This window comes from Rhincodon typus, chromosome 1 (assembly GCF_021869965.1).
Source record: "Rhincodon typus isolate 14 chromosome 1, sRhiTyp1.1, whole genome shotgun sequence".
Classification (NCBI taxonomy): domain Eukaryota; kingdom Metazoa; phylum Chordata; class Chondrichthyes; order Orectolobiformes; family Rhincodontidae; genus Rhincodon; species Rhincodon typus.
Window position 1 is genome coordinate 78,131,368 of NC_063332.1, and position 22,172 is coordinate 78,153,539.

General features: G+C 40.1%; 1 protein-coding gene across 2 annotated transcripts in view; it reads right to left on the reverse strand.

Moving 5' to 3' along the window:
* ociad1 (OCIA domain containing 1) overlaps positions 1 to 21,713 on the reverse strand; it is a 31,446-nt gene extending 9,733 nt beyond the window's left edge. The window contains exons 1-6 of one of the 2 annotated variants that reach the window (XM_020514276.2): positions 21,324 to 21,713; positions 7,570 to 7,654; positions 5,937 to 5,990; positions 5,802 to 5,849; positions 5,256 to 5,385; positions 2,113 to 2,297 (exon numbers count right to left, since the gene is read on the reverse strand). In XM_020514276.2, the coding sequence (XP_020369865.2) occupies positions 2,113 to 2,297; positions 5,256 to 5,385; positions 5,802 to 5,849; positions 5,937 to 5,990; positions 7,570 to 7,654; positions 21,324 to 21,401 (580 nt within the window). In that variant the 5' untranslated portion in view covers positions 21,402 to 21,713. Of the gene's footprint in view, positions 1 to 2,112; positions 2,298 to 5,255; positions 5,386 to 5,801; positions 5,850 to 5,936; positions 5,991 to 7,569; positions 7,655 to 20,958; positions 21,282 to 21,323 lie in introns of those variants that run through there. The other variant, XM_020514277.2, reaches the window with a different exon arrangement.
* Between the last annotated feature and the right edge of the window lie 459 nt (positions 21,714 to 22,172).

Genomic DNA, 22,172 nt, shown 5'->3' on the forward strand with positions numbered 1-22,172 from the left:
TCCTGGATGGTGGCAAGCTTCTTGAGTGTTGTTGGAGCTACATTCACCCAGGTAAGCAGGGAATATTCTACATTATCTAAAAGGCACAAATCAGGAGTAAAGATAAGGCTTTGGTTGGGGGGGGGGGGGCGGCGGCGCGGGGCGCGTCGCGTGTCAAGAGGTGAATGAGTCGTTGCAGTATTTCCAGTCTCTGACCTGTTCTTGTAGCCACTTTATTTAAATGGCAAACTGAGTTTCTGGTCAGTGATAATGTCCAGGATGTTGATAGTGGGAAGTTCAGTGATGGTAACACCATCAAGTGGTGGTGGTCAGACTTCTCTATTGGAGAAGATCATTGCCTGGCATTTGTGAGCTGCAAACATTAGATCACCCTGTCACTTCTTGTCCTACTCTGAGTATTGCTAACTAAATAGCTACCCTGGACAGCTACCATTATCTTATTGCTTTGCAAGTCTACATATCCTCTTTCCAGAACTCTGCCCCTTCCCTCATTAGTTGAAAGCCCTCTCTGCAGCACCAATTATTCAATTTGCCAGAACATTGGTCCCAGCACAGTTTAAGTGAAACCCATCCCAACGGAAGAGCTGCCTTCTAACCCAGAGGCCCACAAATTGAAAGTCACTGCTTCCACAACAATCCTTAAGCCACACATTTAAATTCTTGACTTTATCTACCCTCTGCAAGTACACCCTTGGCTCAGGTAATAATTTGGAAATTATCACCCTGGACGTTCTGTTCATTTCTTTAGTGCACTATTCAAATTCTTTCAGTAGAACATATCCAGTCCTAGCAAATGTCAGTTGCGCCAACAACTGGATTCCTCCTGTTCCAATCCAGGTTCTTCTCCAGCCCAGAGAAGATATCCTTAACCATGGCACCAGACAGGCACCACTGGACCTGTGCTCACAGATGCAAACAACAGTATTTATTCTTCTAATTATATTGTCTCCTGCCACTACAACACTTCTATCTCCACTACACCATTTCTATAGTTTCCTGTACCATGGTCAGTCCTGTTTGCAGTCCCTGCTCTCATCGATAGGAGAAGTGAAGGTTCACTATATTAGTCCCTTACAGAAGAGGGCTGGCCCATGATAACAGACTTAGAAAATTCAGTCTACATTCTTCAGAGTTAGAATGAGAAAGGATCTCACTCTAAAGACACTTTAAAAACTGGACAGGTGTTTCTAGAATATGGGGACAGGATCTCAAAAAACAGAGTTGGAAAGAACCTTTTTTTCAAAGAACTGAGAATCTTTGGAATTTTCTGCCCCAGACGGTTGATGGTGCTGTAATATTGAACGTATTCAAGGTTAATATAGGCAGATATTTTGTCTCTCAGGAAATCAAAGGACATGAAGAGCAGGTGGAAAAGTGGAACTGATGCCCAAGATCAGCCACCATTGTACTGAATGACAAAACATGTTGAACTGATCTTCCTGTTTCTTTGGGCTCCCATTTCTTATGTTCTCAGACAAAAATAGAAGTTGCTGGAAAAGCTCAGCAGGTCTAACAGTATCTGTGGAGACAAATCAGAGTTAACATTTCAGATCGAGTGACCCTTCCTCAGAACCCTTTCAAGTTTCATAATATCCTTCCTATAGCAGAGGGACCAAAATTGCACACAGATTTGCAAAAGTGGCCTAACCGATGTCCTCTCCAGCCGCAACATGACCCCTAACTTCTTACTCAATGTTCTGAGGAGTTCTGAAGAAGGGTCACTCGATCCAAAATGTTAACTCCGATTTCTCTCCACAGATGCTGCTAGACCTGCTGAGCTTTTCCAGCAATTTTTTTGTCTCTGATTTACAGCACCTGCAGTTCTTATGTTCTCATGTTCTTAATTACTTTGCAATGATTGTCTTTTATTGTTGGTCAGCTTTTTATTTTAAGATGCTAACTTTTTGGAATTTGTAGTTGGATAACACTTTCAGATTATTGCTGCACAAGGACTTCAAAAGTTGACAAAAAGAAACCTGTCAACTATTGTTAAATATGTCTGCTCTTTACAATCCACTGCACTTTTCTTCAAAAGAATGCATAATTAATATTATTTGTTAAATATTACATATTGTATCAAACTGTTGAAAGATGTAAAAGGACACAAAATACCTCCTGTAGTGTCAACAATCCCTGTAGGAGCTGACTCGCTGAGCGTAGAACTGAATGGAACAGACTCATGTTTTAAATCAGAGATACTATGGTTATAATCATCAGAGTAGGTGATAGGGCTGTTCACTTCAGGTTGTAGATGTTCTACAGTACTGTCAGAAAATTCAGACTTCTGATATGAATGTCTGTAATATAAAATTAGCAAGTATTACCTCATGATGGTTAGGGCTGAAGAAGGAGTGGATATAGAAAAACAATTAAATTTACAAGATGGTCACATTAAGAAATAACATAATATATTCTCATGACGTAATTGACTATCATATTCGATATCTATTTCCCATCCACAGGATTGAGGACTCTCCCATTAAACCCTTTTCATGTTAGAATGGAACCAGTCGGATCATTCAACAGCGTAATTCAATTTAAAAAGTTAAGTAGTTCTCATTCACTTGCATGATTTTGTTCATTGTATCCAAGGACAAAAATTCCTGAGTTAGCCTTAGTGACACTTAATGAAACAAATACATTTTTATATTCAAAATGTAAACTAATTCAGCAGCAACATTTAATTCCAATGTTATTCTTGTAATCCCCAATGATCCACGTCAATTTTAGCAGCAAAACATATGACTGTCATGAAGGTAAGTCATCAGATTAAGCCGATCTTACAAATAATGACTGCAATCATTTTACTTGAATCTCCATGTACAAACTGTAGCTGGGAAGGTTTCACTTTAAACTCATCTTCATTGTTTGGCTAAAATAAACAAGAAACATACGCCAAACGTGCTCAATTTCATTATTTTCTTTTTAATCATGACACAATATTTATGTTATTATAAACTATAAAGGTACTGTTTAGAAAAATTGCTTTATTCTGCCGGGTGCATAGTTCAGGAGCAGGATGAGAGCAGTAAAAAGGTTATTCACAGGGATGAAAATGACTAAAGATAAAAAGTCTGAAAATTAATGGCCAAAAGGAAAGGTTTTAAATTGTCTGACAGGAAATCATAATTATAACATCTGTTGCAGATGCAAACGCTTACAGACCAATTCAGATGTGCAAATTTACTAGATTTCAAGTTGGTAGAAATCTTTCCTTTTCTTTACCTTCCATTAACATCATGACAATTAGCCAAAGCATAAAATCTATATTAAAAAAATCACAAAAATAGCTTCTGCATTTCAGCATTTAATGTCGGTTGGTACTTGTAATACTCGCTGAAGTAAATACTAGCACCAGAAAATAACCTTGAAGACTTAATAATGCAGTGTCAAGATTTTACAAACACTGGTCTTACGGACTGGCTTGGTTTTGTGTTTTAGCAAATAAGAGGTACAAAGGATCATATATAAAATGCACCATGCCGCTCAAGAATAACTTCCGTCTATATCTTTAACGTGGAAAAAAAGTGCCATATGGAAGCACAGAAAAACTGACACCAATGCAAAGCAAGAAATGACTACAAGCTTGCTTAAAGATTGGTTTTAAGAAAGGTGAAGAAGAAAATTAAATAGGGCGATTGAGGAAAACGCAAACTTTGAAAGTAGTAATACAAGTCTTTTTATGGGGTAGACAAGTACTCATCACGTCCCTTATCAGGTAGGCAATGCTTTATCACCTCCTAGATCGGAGATACTTTAATCTTAATTTAAACCATGCTGGATTATATACATGTGATGCAAATCAAAGCACGAAGGAGAGCAGGATACAAAGGTCAGGCAAACGTTGCCAAGAGCAGGATAAAAGAAAAATCAGAATTCTACCACAAGGCGGGAAATTCTCATCCATGTTTTCAGAGGTTGAAATAGATCTCTATACATGTACACTTGAACAGACTTTATAATTAAGGGGCGGCACGGTGGCTCAGTGGTTAGCACTGCTGCCTCACAGCACCAGGAACCCGGGTTCGATTCCCACTTCAGGTTACTGTCTGTGTGGAGTCTGCACATTCTCCCCGTGTCTGCGTGAGTTTCCTCCAGGTGCTCCGGTTTCCTCCCACAGTCCAAAGACGTGCAGGGTAGGTGGATTGGCCATGCCAAATTGCCCATAGTGTTCAGGGATGTGTAGTTTAGGGGGATGGGTCTGGGTGGGATTCTCTGAGAGTCGGTGTGGACTTGTTGGGCCAAAGAGCCTGTTTCGATACTGTAGGGATTCTATGATTAATGGAATTTATTAGCAAAGAATTATGCGATTAGCTCTTTAGTGACAACTGTAAAAAAAAATTATACTGCAGTTTTAGAGAAGCTTCCCAAAGCTGAATCAAATACCAAACTTATGGCTGGGATTTACTATACATTCAGTAATGTTACAAAGCCAGGAACATTTAGAGAAATGCAAATGCAGGGTGTAATTGACCACAAAAACTAGAAATCATTTGGGCATTATTCCCATTTTAGATTATTGTACAGCATACAGTTTGTCACTGTTTATACATTAGCTAATGTTATGTATTGTTTCCAATATTTTACCACAGAGTACATTTGATGTTGTTTACATTAACTGCTGAAAAAATTTCAGATAGTAAAGGTTAACTGGACCTGCAAATGTTACTTCATTTCTACACCTAATCTAGGTTATGGATACAGTACAGTAACAGTCTCCATTTTAAGCTGTATGTCATTATTTCCTTAAATGGCAAATAACCAATTCTCCTTATTAATGGCTTTGTGTGGCCCATCACTTGAATTTCAATCATATTGGTATCATGCAAGCTTCATTTTCTCTTTTGTTTCATATTAGCCCTCGGAAACACTTGTCAAAAGTGTAAACTTGTATCCATAAAACAAGCAGAATTTAGATGTTCTAACTGCTATGCATTTACAGATTATCCTATTTTCGTCATAATTAAAACAAGTGAAAAAGTCAGCTCCTATTATAGAAATGTTTGGTTGTGTGTAGCTGAAGTCCCTTGCCATTGTCAGGGATAGCAAGCTGTATGCTCTTATCCGTGAATAAAGAAACTGTCTTGCATTACTTCGCACTGAGAATTCAATTGCAAGCTATAAATACTAATGTACATCTCTGCCTTTTTTTCAGGAGAGAGAAATTGCTTTTTTTTTGTAACATATACATACAAATAATTTTCACTACATAACTGAACTAAAAATGCTGGAAAATATTAAAAATGACGACTGACGGATGTGGGAATCTTCTACGTCCTTGCCGTAGAGCATCTCCAAGTGGCGAATTCTCCAGTCTCATGAACTTTTCCTGGCATGTCTTCATGTAGGAAATCTTTCCGATCAGGTAACCACAAATACCAGCAACTGGGAAAGAAATGCAGTAGAAAAGTTACAAGAGATTTCCAATTTAGTTTTCTTAAGTTTGCGAAATGAGAGAAGCATTTCAATTAATGTATCCACATTACACCACAACTGCCTTATATTGGCAGTAGTGCTATTGAGTTAGAATTACATAAGCCAATTATTGAAGTATCAGGAGCTTTATTTTGTTGCTTGCCAATTCAATGTCTCTGCCTAATTTCAGACAGCTTGATATTCGTAGGTGCAAAATTAAAAATAAATATTTGAACACTTTTCAGCATTAGAATCAGATTCATTCTGAGAAACTATTTCGACCAGAGTAAGAAAAATTCTTTTACCACTAAGGAAATTAACAAGTCAACATGCATTAACTTCAAATTAGTTTTTCTGCTGCCTAAGGAATGAATAACCTAACTTACATGCAACCTTAGGTATGGATCCAAATCGAGTTGAAGTCGAAAGGACTCCTAAATGGGAAGTACAGAAATGACAGCAACTTATTAAATGAATACTGTTAATGATAATCAAAAAATGTTAATTATTTTAAAAGTTACCTCTGGAGATTAGGAGTTGAGTTCCTAGCATACTCATCCCAGAAAAAGGCAATGCTGTAAAGAGCATTTGAACAAGCAAGTAAATGATCCCAATTATAGTACCGTTAAATAGTGACTCAAACATTACAACTCTATCTAGTGATGAAAAAAAAATTATGCAATAAAGTTGGAAAGACATTTCTACACAAGGTTGGATGAATTAATTTGATAGAAAACATTTCTTTTCTAGGACAGCTTTTAAAGTGTAAGGTTTGGAGCAACCTAGAGTTGTTCAAAGCAGACCCAAGTGCACGTTGTAATGCCAATTTAATACGCTGAACAAAAAGTTCCGATTCATTAGGAAATAATGAACTTTGGACATGATCACCTTAAAATGAAATGACATGCTTGCCCTTGTAGTGCCCGAGTCTGAATTTCTTTAAAAAATTAAAGTTTCAGGGATAGCTTGAGGTGAAAAGTCAATTATAGTAAGGATGATTTAAAAACAAAAAAAAAAAAAAAAAATTGTTTTGCGGCTTTCAATTTCTGCATGTTCCAAAATGCGTCACAGATAACTTGTAAGATGTATTGTAGCCACTGCTGTAATGAAGGAAAGTGTGGTAGCCAACTTATACCGAGCAAATTTTCACAAATAACGACAACATGATAACCTTTTCTCATGACATAGGTTGACGGGCAAAATGAGAAACGGTGAATGTTTGTGCTTTGGTGGGTAGGGAATGAAGAAAAGACAGTGGCTTTCTTCCTGCTGTCTTCTTTCATTGTGTTCTTTACAATGGGAAAATATGGGTAAGGTTTAGTACTTCTACTGAACAACACAGCTTTGATAATGTTTTAGTGTGCTTCCTCAGGATTGTGCTGTATTGTCACTCCTAACTTGTGCTCAAGGTTTTGGTATGGGGCAGAAACCCAGAACCTGACTCAAAGGCTGCATAACAATCATGAGCAAAGACTGATACCTGTCCTCCAAAACAGAAATATGACTGCAGATTCGAGAACTAGACACGGATTTACCAGTTTGCAGCTTGAACTTTTACCACTACCTATTAGTTAGAATGGAAAATAGTACATAACTCTAAATACAAATAGGTGGGGGACAGAACAGGAGAAAGTAGATGATGCAGTAAATTGAGCAGTTAATTACCGTTTAAGAGTTTAGACTGGAGACTGCATTTTTAAAAAAAAAAAACCAAATCTGGCAACTACCAGGCAGCATTAAAAACGTTATTAATAGTAAAGATATAATATCATGTACAATTATTGTTCAAGCATGTAACATTCAATATTGGTTGATAAATGCATAGTTAAATTATTTTAATTAGTTAACAATAGTGCCACCATGCAAGCAAAAACAGGTAAGAAAATATGAATCATCATGAGTATCTCCAAACCTTTTATACTTTAGGTATATTTTGTACCTACAAACCCTAAAGAGAGTCTCTTAACTGGTCACTGCAGAGAAATACTCCCAGAGCAGAATTCAGTACACCCTGAAATTGTTTTAATTGGAATAAAATGTTTCAATAACAGATCTAAATTTGGCATCGCTTTTACAGAAATAGACAAAATTCTATCAAAATAGTGAATATCAAAATATCAGGTGAATAGCAATTGACCAAAAACTTATACCTACATCTATAATAGAAGCTTTCCTGATTGCATTCCCTGAAGACCCTTCTTTCTTCTTCTGTAGGGATGTACGAAGTATCCAATTGCCCCTAGAGAATGACAAAGGTCGGGATTAATTCTTCATCCAGTTAAGTAAAATTTAACAACTGAATTTGTTTTTTTTAAATGCACTGCTGAGCATGTAGCTGAGCTGTTCATACGAAGTAGATCACAGGATCAATTAAGAATCTGTTTACCTATCAACATTACAATAAATGTGAGGGCGCTTCCCTGTAAACAAGCTTGAGAAGGTGTCTGACATAATTCCACTATAAGAATGAAATCCAGTTGGAAGTTATGAAATCTCCAACCTAATCAACAATCAAAAAGATCTAAAATAGAGGGAACACAATCATCCTGTAAATACAGTTCAATAAAACAAAACCTTCACAAACAGTAAGGTTTGAATATAATTGCTTCTGAAGCTTGTTAAGGAAAACTGCTTTCTCATTGGTGAAAGACTACAAATAATGGTGTAAAAAGACTTGGATGATTGTCGGAGTTGGTGTGACTATACATACATAGATCGTGAACTGGTAATAATCAAGGTAAATGGAGAACTTGATTAAAGGCTTAGAATATAGAGTGTAAAAGTCATCTGGATAAATCTACATTTTACTTACTCTTTTTTCAGAAGGTATAGTGCATAGAACTGCTCACAGTATTTCAGGTGCAGCCTTCATTAAAATTCACTGGCTGCAGTTATGCCCATTCATTAACTCTATTAAATGCTTATTTGTAATTTTATACCTTGTGCAGTACTTCCTGAATCATTAGCAAACTCACCTGTATGGTTTTCGATCATGTCATCCCAGTTGTTACTCCAACATATGATCAAGCAATTTGTGAACCACATTGGTCCCTACATCCCTCCCAGTGTTTTTCATCCAATATTTAGTTTATGGGATTTAGGGAAATTAACTCATCTGTCATTTGATCCAATTTCAATACAGTTCTGCCAAGAGTACAGTAACATAGCTGATGAATCACAGGACTGCTAATCTAGAGGCATGGACTAACAACCTAGAAACATGAATTCTAATATTATCATGCAGCTAAATCTAAATTCAGTTAATTCAACAAAAATATGGAATAAGCAGATAATATCAGTAATTAAAACATACATTTAAAAAAAAAATCCACCTGTCCTTCACAAAAATAAAGGGGCAGAGAAGGTGGTTAACTTGTACCTGGGCCCTGAAATGGCCTAGCAATCCAATCAATCAGTTTATAGAATGACAACAATACAGGAATGAACCACAGATGGACCACCCCACAGTGCAAAGCCACACCCAGCTCAGTTAAACCTGCAAATCTTTTTCACTAAATGTCCAGGAACTTGTACCAAAATTGGGAGAGATTGGGAGAGCTGTCCAATAAATGAGAAACAGCATGACAGTCATACACATGGTATCAAATTAAACCTGACCAAAAAATCTTCCACTGACTACCACCAACTGTACCCCCTCAGCTGATGGGGTAATGGTCCTCTATGCTAAACACTATTTGTAAGAAAAACAAAGGGCAGGGAGGGCACAAAGTGCATTCAGAATAGGGAACTTGTATGTCTTGCTATCAAAAGTGGCGGCATCAAGTCTTGAAGGCTACCAGAATGGGCTTTCGTCCAATGGTGCAAGAACCAAAATGAGGGAAAAATATAGACTTAACTCTCACCACTCCACCTGCCATGACAACATTAATAGGACTGACCCGTTTTCAAGTTTAAGTTCCATTTTCACTTGCTGAGGACACCCTCTACAATGTTGTGCTGCATTACGACCCTGTGAAATGGAACAGTTCCAGAAATTAAGTGCAGTTCAAGACTGTAACGATGAGGCACTGCGGATCATTAGCAGCAGAATTGTATTTGACCATAATCTGTAACTCCAAGGTCTAGCATAACCCACTTTCCACCATTCCTATTAAGCTAAAGAATCAACGTTGGTTAAATGAGTGCAGAAGAGCATGCCAGAAGCAGGTGTACCTGAAAGTGAGGAGCCAACCTGGGGAAACTACAAAGCAAGTTTATGTGCATGATAACTAGTGGAATCAGCTCCTACAGCCAGAATTATGAGATTGTGTCAGATCAATAGTCTGCACTCAGAGATGGTAGAGGGAGGTCAATTCTGCCATCAGGAATGTGCATCCCAGCTCTGTGAAATGATCAAGGCAGTCCTACTCACAAACCCGTTTGCCATAGCCCTGCAAGCAACATTCCCTCTAATTTCTTTCTGGTTGCATGGGTCTCCAAGGTCCATGTGCGGTAGCAGTTTCTGGAATCACAACTCAATACTGTGATTGGCAGGTTGATGGTGATTGCTATACTCTGACCTTGGAGTGGCTAGCATGCAACCTAGAAGGAACTTTGCCTCCAACTGTATCTACAATTTTGAGGTCACTGATTGTTTCCATTTCCACTATCCTCATGGGCAGTGAGTTAGAAATAATGAAAATAGGAACAGGACTAGCTCATTTCGGCCTTCAAACCTGCCATTCCATTCAGTAGGATCATGGTTGATCATCCAAATCAGTTCCCTGCTCGCTTTTGTTCCAAGAACGATATCCAACTCCTCTGAAAGCAATCAATGTTTTAGCCTGAACCACTTTCCGTGGCGTGGAATTTCACAGACTACTACTATCTGGGTGAAGAAATTTCTCATCTCAGCCCTAAACTGCTTACCCAAATCCTTAAACTGTGACCCCTAGTTCTGAACTCCCTGGTCATCAAGAACATCCTTCTTGCATTTGACCTGTCTAGACGTGTAAGGATTTCATAGCATTCTATGAGACTCCTGCCATTCTTCTAAACTTCAGCAAAAGTCCTAACCGATCCAATCTCTCTTTATACGTTAGCCATGCCATTCCAAGAATCAGTATGGTAAGCCTTTGTTGCACTCCTGACAGTCAGAACATCCTTCCTCAGATAAGGGAGACCAAAATAGCACACAATATTCCAGGTGTGGTCTCACCAAGGCCCTGTACAAATGCTGCAAAACATCCCTGCTCCTATCTTCTTGCTACGAAGGCCAACATGCAATTTTCCTTCTTCACTGCCTGCTGCACCTGCACCTTCATATTCAGTGACTAATGTACAAAGACAAAGACAAAGACATTCAGGTTTCGTTACTCTTCCCTCTCTTTCCCAAACTATCATGATTCTGGTTTTTGCTACCAAAGTGGAAAACCTCATTTCTGCAATACATTGCTTGAACTCACTCAACTTTTCCAAAATCCCACTGCAGCATCTCTACATCCTCGTCTCAGAACATCCTCCAAACCAAATTTGTCACCTGTAAGTTATACATCGTTACCACAGGTCACGTTAAGTAAAGTAATCTTCCTCGTATTTACCTACATATCTTGACCAAAATCTTAATCCACTTGCCATGTACCGACTGCTAATCGGAGAAATTTTAAAGTCTCAACTTTATCTGAATCTGTCATGAACTTGCACACCTCTTAAAAAAAAATCTCCTCTCACTCTCTTTGGCTCCAAGGAAAAGCAATATTTTTCCAACCCAACATTGTTAATGAAATCCCAGAGTCTTGGAACCACTCTATAAATCTATTCTGTATCCTCTTGAGAACTTTCTCTTCCCTACTAACATATTGAGATTAGAACTGGCTGCTATGGGGCTAACCCGAATTTTTCGATAAAGATTTAACATTTTTCTTTTATATTCATCAGAGGGATGAATTTGCTGGCTGGGCCCATTCTTCGAATTTCCATGTTTTTAGTATTTTACTCCGCATGCACGCACAAACGTGTGGGTCAGGGGGCGCAGAATATTCACACTTCCAAAAGGAAAACTGGCTGGTAGTCAACAAGATTTGCACAAGCCCATCCAACAGCCAGAACATACTAAGGGCAGACTATATCAGATGCGAGTGAGCCTTCTGCTCTTTGGTGAAAAGAAGTCCTGTCTTTGAGAGATATGGTCAATCAACAGTGCCAGAGCTCAGTATTGAGCACTGCTGAGACTGCAGGAAGCAGCATAACACGGATTATAGTTGTACCAGAAAGTGAAGTCCCATGGATTTAGGGTAGGGAGAGATCCTCAAGCCAGGGAGGAGGAGATGAGGGGCTAGGTTTTGGAGGGCTGGTGACGTGAAAAGGAGAGTAGCATCTTGAGAGTGGGGACACTCTTCCTTACTTGGATTTCTTTTCTCAGCTAGGCAATATATAGTTTAAAAAAAAAACAGCCTGCCCATCAGTTATATTATGGTATGGTCTGGGGCAATAGACTTGTTAAACAAGCCTAATTGATACTTAATTGCTTTTACTTACATGTGATGGCAGATAGTGCTTTTGTATCCCTAACTCTGAGCCAGGGGTTTCAGTTCAAGTCCCAGACGTACGTAACAACCTATCTGAGCAGGCTGATTCACAAATATTTGTGAAAGGTCACATCCTAAAAGGTTCCCCCTCTCTTTCTCTCCACAGATAAGTGCTTGCAGCGTTTTCTGTTTTTATTTCAGACTTCCAGGAGCCACAGTACTTTGGCTCTTTATATTTTCCAAGGAAATGAATAGTGAGTGTTCTGTCTTCTTGGATGGCTGGAAAAGTTTACAAATTGCTGTTCTAACAGTATTAAACGAACACTGATCATCACTGGGGACACTGGCTTAATAGCAACTCAGCCACATTACATCTTACTTGGATTTCAACAATCTTTTGATGCACATCAAAAGTGAAAATGCTTTGATGAGCACATTCAACAATATTAGTTTATAATGTGGATCATTAAGGTTCTTGAGTAGATTTGCAGTTCGGGTTGTGGATGCTGTGGAGACACTAAAGAGACTCAAACAGACCGGACAAATCAACAAAACAGACTACCTAAAAGTGAAACCAGAAGGGACAAACACTCCCCACGCCCCCACCCACCGATTCTACGGCCTCCCAAAGATACTCAAACCAGAAGTACCCCTCAGTCCCACAGTCTCCTTCCCAGGCACACCAACACATAGGTTAGCCAAGGAGTTACAACGAAGGCTAAAGCACCATATCAGCAAGTCACCCCACTCAATCCAGGAGTTCCTCAAATCCCTCAAGGACACAAGAATAGATGACCATGATGAGACCATGGTGTCATTTGACGTTACTGCCCTATTCACATCAATCGACATACCACTGGCAAGAGAAACACTAGCAACACTACTAAAACAACAAGACCTGAGCAACACCATCTCCACAGACAACATGCTGAAAGTACTGGACCTATGCCTCACAACCCATTTTACCTTCAATGTCCAAATCTACAAACCTATCTTCGGACTAACAGCAGAAGTGGTGATGCAGAGACTCGAAAGCGTGGCCGTTCTGCAAATCCAGCCCAAACTATGGATCAGATCTGTGGAAGACACTTTCGTATTCAAACGGACCAAACTAAACTACAGGAGACACACCAACTAATAAACAACACTCAGTGGCATCAAATTCACCAGGGAAGAGGAAAAGAATGAACTGCTCCCATTCCTGGACGTCATGGTAGAATGCAGGGCCAACAGGGAATTCCTGACGAAGGTACATAGGAAAGCCACACACACTGACCAAGTACTGAATTTCAACAATAACCACCCCAACACCCACAGAGTTGCTTGAAAACACTATTTAAACGAGCGACAACACACTGTAGCAACTCGGAACTACACGAAAAAGAAGTAGAGTACCTCTACCAAGTATTTAAGTACAATGGATACCCAAACAATTGGATCCGACGATGTCTATCACACGAACAGAAACAGGAAGATACTGCACGCCCTAACACACTTATCACACCACCATACGTCAAGAACATTTCCAAACTGACCACAAGACTCCTACGACCATTGGGCATCAGAATAGCACACAAACCCACGTCAACCCTGCACCCTGCATCAACGGCTAACTTGAACCAAAGACCCCTTACCCGCTATGGACAGAACCAATGCAATATACAAAATTCCAGGCAAGGACTGTGACAAACATTACACTGGACAGACAGGAAGAAAATTGACCATAAGAGTACATGAACACCAACTAGCAACAAAAAGACAACCAATACTCTCACATCTCCATTCACACAAATAAGGAGAATCACCAGTTCGATTGGGACAACACCAGGATCCTAGGACAGGCCAAACAGAGACAAGCCACGGGAATTCCTAGAGGCCTGGTTCTTCACCAAGAGGGCCATCAACAAACACATACAACTAGACCCAAAATATACACCACTGCGAAGGAAAACCGTAAATGAGGTAATCAAATCCAATGGACCCCAGAGTTTAAATACTAGGCAGGAAAACACGACAGCGCTTCATCAGAGGCTGCACTGATGATGTTACCCAGCAGGGTAATGAAACATCTGAACTACAACTAGCTCAGCGAGCAAACCAACCACAGCATGTGGATCATTAATTTGATGGTTTTTTTTGCATGGACTTTTCACTGGTGTTTTAGAGATCATTCTCTTGCTATCCATTTTTCACAAAGCCATAAACTAACATTGAATGTCATGAAAAATATGCAGGATTGCATCATAAATGTAATGAACAAAAGGCTGCAGCATAAAAATAATTTACAAGGACCAACCTTAGTGACAAAAGGTAGCTTTATTTAAATAAAATTTAATGAGTAATTAGAAAAGCACTTGTTCAGAAATATTGGCAAGCCATCATGATCAAAATAGTCTGCATTTCAATTATTACGTGAAAAGTTAATCACTTTTCTGTCCCTTATTTTCTAAATCCAATCAGCTCCACCGGCTCAGAGGACAAACCAGATGGAGATTCATACGCAGGTTTCTTTAAGCATCTACCAACGTCACTGCTGTACTTGGGCCCTGCTCCAAACTCTGCTCCCTAACTACCTGCTCCAACAACAGCCTAAGATTAAACAAATGGGCTTGCAACCCCTGGGTCATATCTGGGATAAATTTTTTACCACAGTTGTGCCATCATTAAGTGGAGCTAGTTCCACCTCCACGACATTGCCTGACTTCACCCCATCTCAGCTCAGCTGTTGCTGAAACCATCACTCATGCCATTAATACCTCTGGACCTGACTATTCCCAACATTTGGCTGGTCTCCCATATTCTAACCTCTGTAAACATCCAAAACACTGCTGTCTGTATCTTATCTGACAAATTCTCAGTACTTCACCAGGAGTCAATGTAGATAAGAACAATGACTCAATTTTAAAATTCTCATCCTTGTCTTCAAATCCTTCATGGCCTTGACCCTCCCTATTTCTAACCACCGCTTGCCTCTCAACCCTCCAAGACCTCTGCACTCATGTAATTCCAGCTCCTTTGACGTCCCAATGTTTAATCACTCCATCATTATTGGAAAGTGCACAGTCATCAGAAAGTTCCCATGCAGGTTGCGGACAAGTCAGATTCTTAAAATTTCCAAATGTGTGTGGCTATTCAAAAACATGGCAATGTCGTCTCCCAAAAATGTAGTCATAGTCTAGAGTGATTCATCATCTGAGCCACCAATTTATGACAAAACATCTGCTTTCAAAATGAAACTAGTAATTGGTACTAAGTAATTAGTTTGATCTCTTTGCAACTCCTGCCATCTCCCATACCATTCTGTCAAAGTGTATCACAAGATCATTCACATCCTCTGCTCTTTCCGCTAACTGTTCTTACTGTTACGACTTCCCTCTATCAACTAATCCTAGATGATAGGTAACAAGGAATCAGTGGCTGGTCTCTACTTTTGTTAATGGCTCTCAAAATTCCCCATTTGAATCTTTTTAATCTATCTTGTTCTTCTCAGCACAAAATGCCCCAAATAGAACTTACACTAAAGTTGCAAAACCTTTGCATTATTCTAATTTTAATGCAGTTTTGCTTTGATCTTTATCTGCCTTGGACACCTTTCCTCTTCCAGAAGTCAAATCCTAACATCAATTTCCTTCAGTTAAACATTGCAGAGTAAATTGTCATTGATCCGATTTCCTCCCCCCGCTCTTAGCCCGAATTAAATTCCATAATCTGAGTTGGTCCCTTTTGACCCAGATCTGTGCTGCAGACGGATATTTCGCTTTTAAAAAGTGAACGTGAAATATGGACATGGACTTCAAAAAAAGGGAAATGAGGTGTCGTTCCTCACTTTGTTGGAACACTACATCAAGTCCAGGACAGAAATGTTAGCAATAAGTGAAGGTGTTCCGTAAAGTGTTTGGTCTCACAAAGGAGACTGGATTAGGAGCAGTAAATGCAGTAGAATTAAGTAAGAGTTAAATGCTGCTTCAAGTGGAAGGTGTGTTTGGTATCCTAAACAGTGATGAGGGAAGAGTTTAATGGACACCTTCCGAGACTGTACAGGAAGGAGTCATGACTGATAAAGTGTTAGGAGTGATGGAAAAGTAGACCAGGGTCAGATTATGAACATCCAAAGTATTTTGCTTTTATTCTCCAAACTTTCCTATGCATACACATCCTTCCCACAATGTGGTGCCCAGAACTGTATACAATACTCTAGATGAGGTCTAACAAGTGTCTTATTTAAGTTCAAAATCACCTCCTTACTCTTGTACTCTATGCCCCTATCAAAACCATAAGACTTAGGAACAGGCCTAAGCCATGCAGTCCATTGATTTTGCCCTACCATTCATGGCTGATCTGTTAAATCTCAACTCTGCTTACCTGCCTTTTCCCCCAACATTTGTTTCCCTTATTGATTAAAAATCTGTTGTCTATCTCAGCTTTGAATATACTTCACGAGCTAGCCTTGACAGCCATCCATTGTAAAGAACTCCACAAATTTGTTAACCTCAGAAAGAATTCTTCTCTCTCTCTCTATTAAAGCAGCCCAGAATACTATATGCTTTATTTACTGCTCTATCTGACGTGTCCACCTTCTATAATGTGTTCATATACACCAAAGTCCCTCTGCTTCTGCATCCCCTTTAGGATTATACTCCTCAGCCATTTTATATTGTCTTTTGGTGTTCTTATCTCACTTCTCTGCACTGAAACTCATCTTCTACCTTTCCATCCAGTCAACCAATTCGGCTATGTCATTTTGGAATTCTACACTACCTTCCCCAATTTTACAAAACTTCCAAGTTTCATGCATACTTTGAAATTATCTCCTGCACACCAAAGATCAAATCATTTTTATACAGGAAAAGTGACATCTCAATACTGACTCCTGGGAAACTCCACTACAAACTTTCCTCACCCTGGAAAACATTCGCTGATGACTACTTTCTTGCTCCTCTGATACTGCCTGGCCTGCTGTGTTCCCCCAGCTCCACACTGTTGTCTCTGACTCCAGCATGTGCAGATCTTGCTATCTTCCACTGATGACTACTGCTTTGTATCACTCAGAAAATTTTGTAATCATACTACAATTTACCGTTCTATTCCATGAGATACAAGAAACCTTTCCCACAAGGGCATTTTATTGCACTATATCAAACACCTTCTGAAAGTCCATATCCACCACAACAGCATTACCCTCATGGAGTCTGTCACCTCTTCAAAAAAACTCCAGCAAGTTAATTAAACATGACTTCTCCTTTAGAAATCCATGCTGACTCTGCCCAATCAACCCACCTTTTTCCTTTTGGCTACTAATTCTCTTCCAAATAATTGTCTCAAAGTTTCCCTACGCTGAAGTTAAACAGACTGGTCTGTAATTACTGCACTTATTCTTACAAACTTTCTTGATCAAGGATGTAACATTTTTCAGTCTTCTGGTATCTCTCCCAATTTTAGGGAAGACTGAAAGATTATAGCCAGTGCCTCTGCAATTTCCACTCAAAATCCTTGGATGCACCTCATCTGATCCCAGTGCCTTGTCAACTTTAGGTGTCAACTACCTATCCAACACTGACTTAAACCTTAAAATTTCTAAAGATACATACCATACTCATAATACTAACTTTATTTCTCTCCTCAAACGTTGCCAGACGAGAGTTTTTCTAGCATTGTACCTGTTTCAGATTTCCAGCATCTGTGTATTTGGCTTTTAACACTGATTTAGATTTCATTTCTTTATCCCTTACTTCACCTCTTAAATTGCTATCGTCTATGCTCATGAAAGTGCATCTCAAGTATTTTGTGAATACTGGTCTACCATTCTCTCTTGGTTCCCACACTGCTACCAAGTTTAAAATTTGTTTAAGGTCCTGCCAACAGCACCAGCAAAATGCCCTGCAAGGAATTCAGTCCCAGCTCTGTTCAGCTGGCAACAATTCAACTGAATGTGTTGTAATTTCCCCAAAGCCAACGTCCAAGGCAGCCGATTGCCTCCTATGCCATTTTTCCAGCTACGTACTCATGTACCTTTATCCTCCTATTTCTGTACTCAAATGTAGCGCTGAAGTAATCCAAAAGATTACTACATTTGAAGTCCTACTTGCTAAATTTCTATCTAGCTCCCTAAGTTATGATTTCAGGACCACAGCCCCTTCTTATCCAAGTCATTGGTATTAACATGGAACAAGACATCTGGCTGTTCACTCTTCACAGAAAAACATTTTACAGATGTCTGGGACATCTGGCACCAGACAGGCAACATACTATCTTAAAGTCACGTTGACAGTCACATTTCAAGAGCTACTTTGAGAAGCAGAGGGACGATAAACAGATTTATAAGAACTGGAAGACTCTTGGCATGCTTCCCTCATCATCTAGGAAGAAAGTGCCCATTCAACAAGTAAACTGAGGAAATGATCGTTCACTAAGAATTTAAGAATACCTAAATTCTTTGCCATTGCTGAGGTTACTTCGAACAATTAAACAATAACTGTAGTCTCCAGTTATAACACCTCAAGTTCTCTACTACACAATCTTTACCCTTCGTCTGTATCAGACAGGCAGATTACCCATGTTCGCATGTGTTTGATGTTGCTCTTTTTGCCTCAAGGTCAGTAGGAGTAAAATTCCTCTTTCAGGAAATTCTTAAAATGGTCTTCTTCATTCTGGTCTAGTAACTATGTTTAATCGTGTGATAGCTGTGTGCCAAATGAAATAAAAATATTTTGTTACGACCAACAGAGACAGGGCTGATAAGAGGAGGGGCCTCACCTGGTCATAACAGGATTACTAATGTAGGATTCTGAATGATGAGCCCAACAACACAAGTACATTACTTAACCTAGTATTTGACTGAATACTAGACATTTTGTAATAGATTTATATAAGCCTTCATGAGATCATCATCTTCCTCACATTAGGAACTGCAAGGTGTGCATATGTTGCTGATAAAAACAAACAAAAGACTTGTCTAATAACACATCTTATTTCTGAATTTCATATTGAACCATATTACTTTAAATTGCAACAAAGATATTTGACAGAGATATAGAATTAGATTCAGAGACAGCAATGATGTTGAAAGTTGTTTGTAAAATGGTGTTCAGTCCTCGCCAGTCAAACAGAAGGAAATATGACAGGCCTTGAAATGGTATAGAGAAATACCTGATTAAGTGTTGGAAGACTGAATTACAAGGAAAGAAATTGGGAAATAGTCTGCAGACTTCAAAAGGAATCAAGTGAGCTACACAAATTGAGATACACAATGGTGGAACAGAAAAGTTGATCTGGACACTTTGATCCATCAGGCTGTCAAGTCTTTGGACTAAGCAGAACATTAGAGGTGACCAATAGTCACAGACAGGAGGAGTTTTGCTGTGAGTGGCACAGGAGAGGCAAGGGGATCAAAAAGACCAGAGCCTCTCCATTCCAATTCTCCAATAGGTTTGAGATTCTTTCAGCCTGTATGGATAAGAGTAGGGCTGCACAGTGGATGAACGAGTTGATCATGGCACAGGAAGCTATTCAAATGGTGGAGTAAACAGGAGTGCGGTGTAGTAGGGGGCAGTGTAATCAGGGGAATAGATACAGTTCTCAGTAATTAAGAGAACAAGTCCGGATGGTTGTTTTCTGCCCGGTAACAGGGTTTGCGATATCTCACAAAGACGAGAGAAAAACTTGGAGAGAAGCGGGAAGCTTTTGATGACTGTAGACCGCATGAGTACTTACAACATAGCAGAAGGAGGAAAGGGGGTATAAGCAGCTACGTACTAAATTAGAAAGCAGGACCCAAAATTTATATTCTCTGGATTATATCCCAAGCCGTAAAAAAAAAATCAGCCAAGGGTAAATAAGATTAGAAAAATGAATGAGTGGCTGAAAGACTAATGGGGGAAGAAACGGGCTTTGATTCATGAGATACTAATACCAGTACTAGCCAAGTTGGGAGCTGCACTTCGTTTCAGGCCTCACCTGAAAAGTGCTGGAACTAGTGTTTGGGTTTTAAGTTAAACAGTTGGGGAAAGCAATTGTGCGAGAGGAGATGTCATAAAACAGTGGGAAACTAATAGAACAAGGTAATAAAACCAAAGTTATGAAGAAGTTATGGAACTTGAAACGTAACTTTTTCTTCCTCCATAGATGCTGCCAGACCTGCTGAGTTCCTCCAGCACATTGTTATTATTATAATAACAACAGCCCTTTTTGTGTATAGATAGCTTGGCAGGAAGGGACAGAGTACAGACACAATGGTTACAATGGCAGATAAGGTCACAGCTTACTAAAAAGGTGAAGATAGAGATTGGAAGAATGCTATTTGAATTCCTGTGGCATTTGTAACAAAATGGGTAAATTGCTAGCACAAACAGAAATTAGTTTATATGGCCCGATAGCCATTCTAAAGACATGGGTACAACACAGGAACCTGAATATTGAAGCATATTTGACATTTCAGAAAGGTGGGAAAGTATGCAAAGGTAGGCCATTCTTAATTTTAAATCTGAGATAGATAAATTTGTGTTAACCAAAAAGTATATGAGTCAAAGGCAGGTACGTGGAGATAGACCACAGATCAGCCATGATCTCACTGAATGGTGGAAGAGGCTTGAGGGGCTGAATGCCTACTCCTGTTCCAATATTCCGAAAAAAGGTGACAGGGTTGCTGTTAAAGAAAAATGTCATTAATAGAGTATTAAGAGATAAGCTTAGGTCATTCTTGTTTCTACCTATGTCGTTGGTATCAACGTGCACAAAGATCTCTGGCTGCTAACCCACTGTTGGTGCAGACAATAAAAATCTCAGTACCGAACAGCCCTTCGCTCTATAAATAATGCTGGGCCTGGAACTTTTACAATCTCTGTCAATGACTTGAATAAAAGAGTCAGAACGTATGGTTTGGAAACTTGCTGATTACATTAAATCGAAAGGAAAGTAGGGTAGGAACGCTGTCAAGGGGCACGAGCAGGCTAAGCGAAGCAACAAAAATTTGGCACAAGGAGCGCAAGTGGCTATATGTGTACTTGTCCATTTCGGCAGTACAATGGTGCCTCCCTGGCGCAACAACCGATGGCTGGGGAATCCCTCTGTACGTTCATACCTCCATCTCCATCCAGTTTCCATCTAATCAGCCGCGAAAATTACAAGCAAAGGGCTGTTCTGGAGGGAATGAAGCCTGGAACAGTGGTACGAGGTTTAACAAATCGTCCACCACCTCATCCAGGGTGACAAAGGGTGACCGTGCCAGCGTGCTGAGGACTGAGATATCAGCAACAGCTGATGAGGCGAGGTGAAGCTCGGCTCTCCTCTTGCCCTGGGTGGTGGTGGAAGAGGAGCAAGACCACCGTCCAGGAGAAAGCAGCCGGTTATCCGATCACTCCCGGCAGTACTGACGTGCCTCTCAGAAATCGGTCTGTAAGCGGCCTCCACTGATTCCCAATGTCACACCCGTCCTTTAGCGGATACCTGAATTGAGCCGAGCCGGTGTGGGGTTGTGGGACGGGGGTCATGTCCAGGGCCAGGGTCGGGCTGCTCCTCCTCCATCCCCGCGAAAGCTCGCGCCGTTAACAGTCACAGCACGAGACCGCCTTCTGCCTAACGATCAACCTGAACAAGCCCCGGAAGCATTTCTTTGAAGCGACCACGATCCCGGAAACGAAAGCAAAGACAGAGCTTGAGGTACCACATGTCCGCACCGTCAAATAGGAAGAAATATCCGAGCCAACCACAGTCCTCCTGGTTCATATTAGCTACAAGGTAATGATGCTCTCAGTGACTGATTTATGTTATCAGGTATGAAACCACTTTGAACTGCACACGTTCGGACTACAGCCAAAATCAGGAAAACCATATCAAATAACGCAGTAAAAGTGTGAATAAGAAACATTTTTATAAAAATAAAGACTCCGCTTCACGCTTGTATCTCAGTTTTTATATACACTTCCTCGTTTGCCCTTAATCTAACGGCAGACCGGAAATGAATATGGCAGGAAGGCACCGTGACACTAGGTGATTGACAGCGTTCACGATCAATAGACAATCCGTCTCACGGCAGCGAGCGTCTTGACTTGACGTCAGTGCACCAATCCGGAGAGGTCAGAGGCAGGACCAACGTGGGAACGAGTCCGGTTGTCACGGAGGGGGGAAAAAACGCGAGCGGCGAGTAAACGGGCGGGGAGGCGGCGGTCAGGGACTTCCGGATTTAGCGTGAATGCCGTACAGAGAATAGCCCGAGAGAGTGAGTAGGTACCATTCCTCTGGGTAGACGCCAGCTCCGCGGCTCCACAGGTAGGGGAGGCGAGGATCCAACTTCAT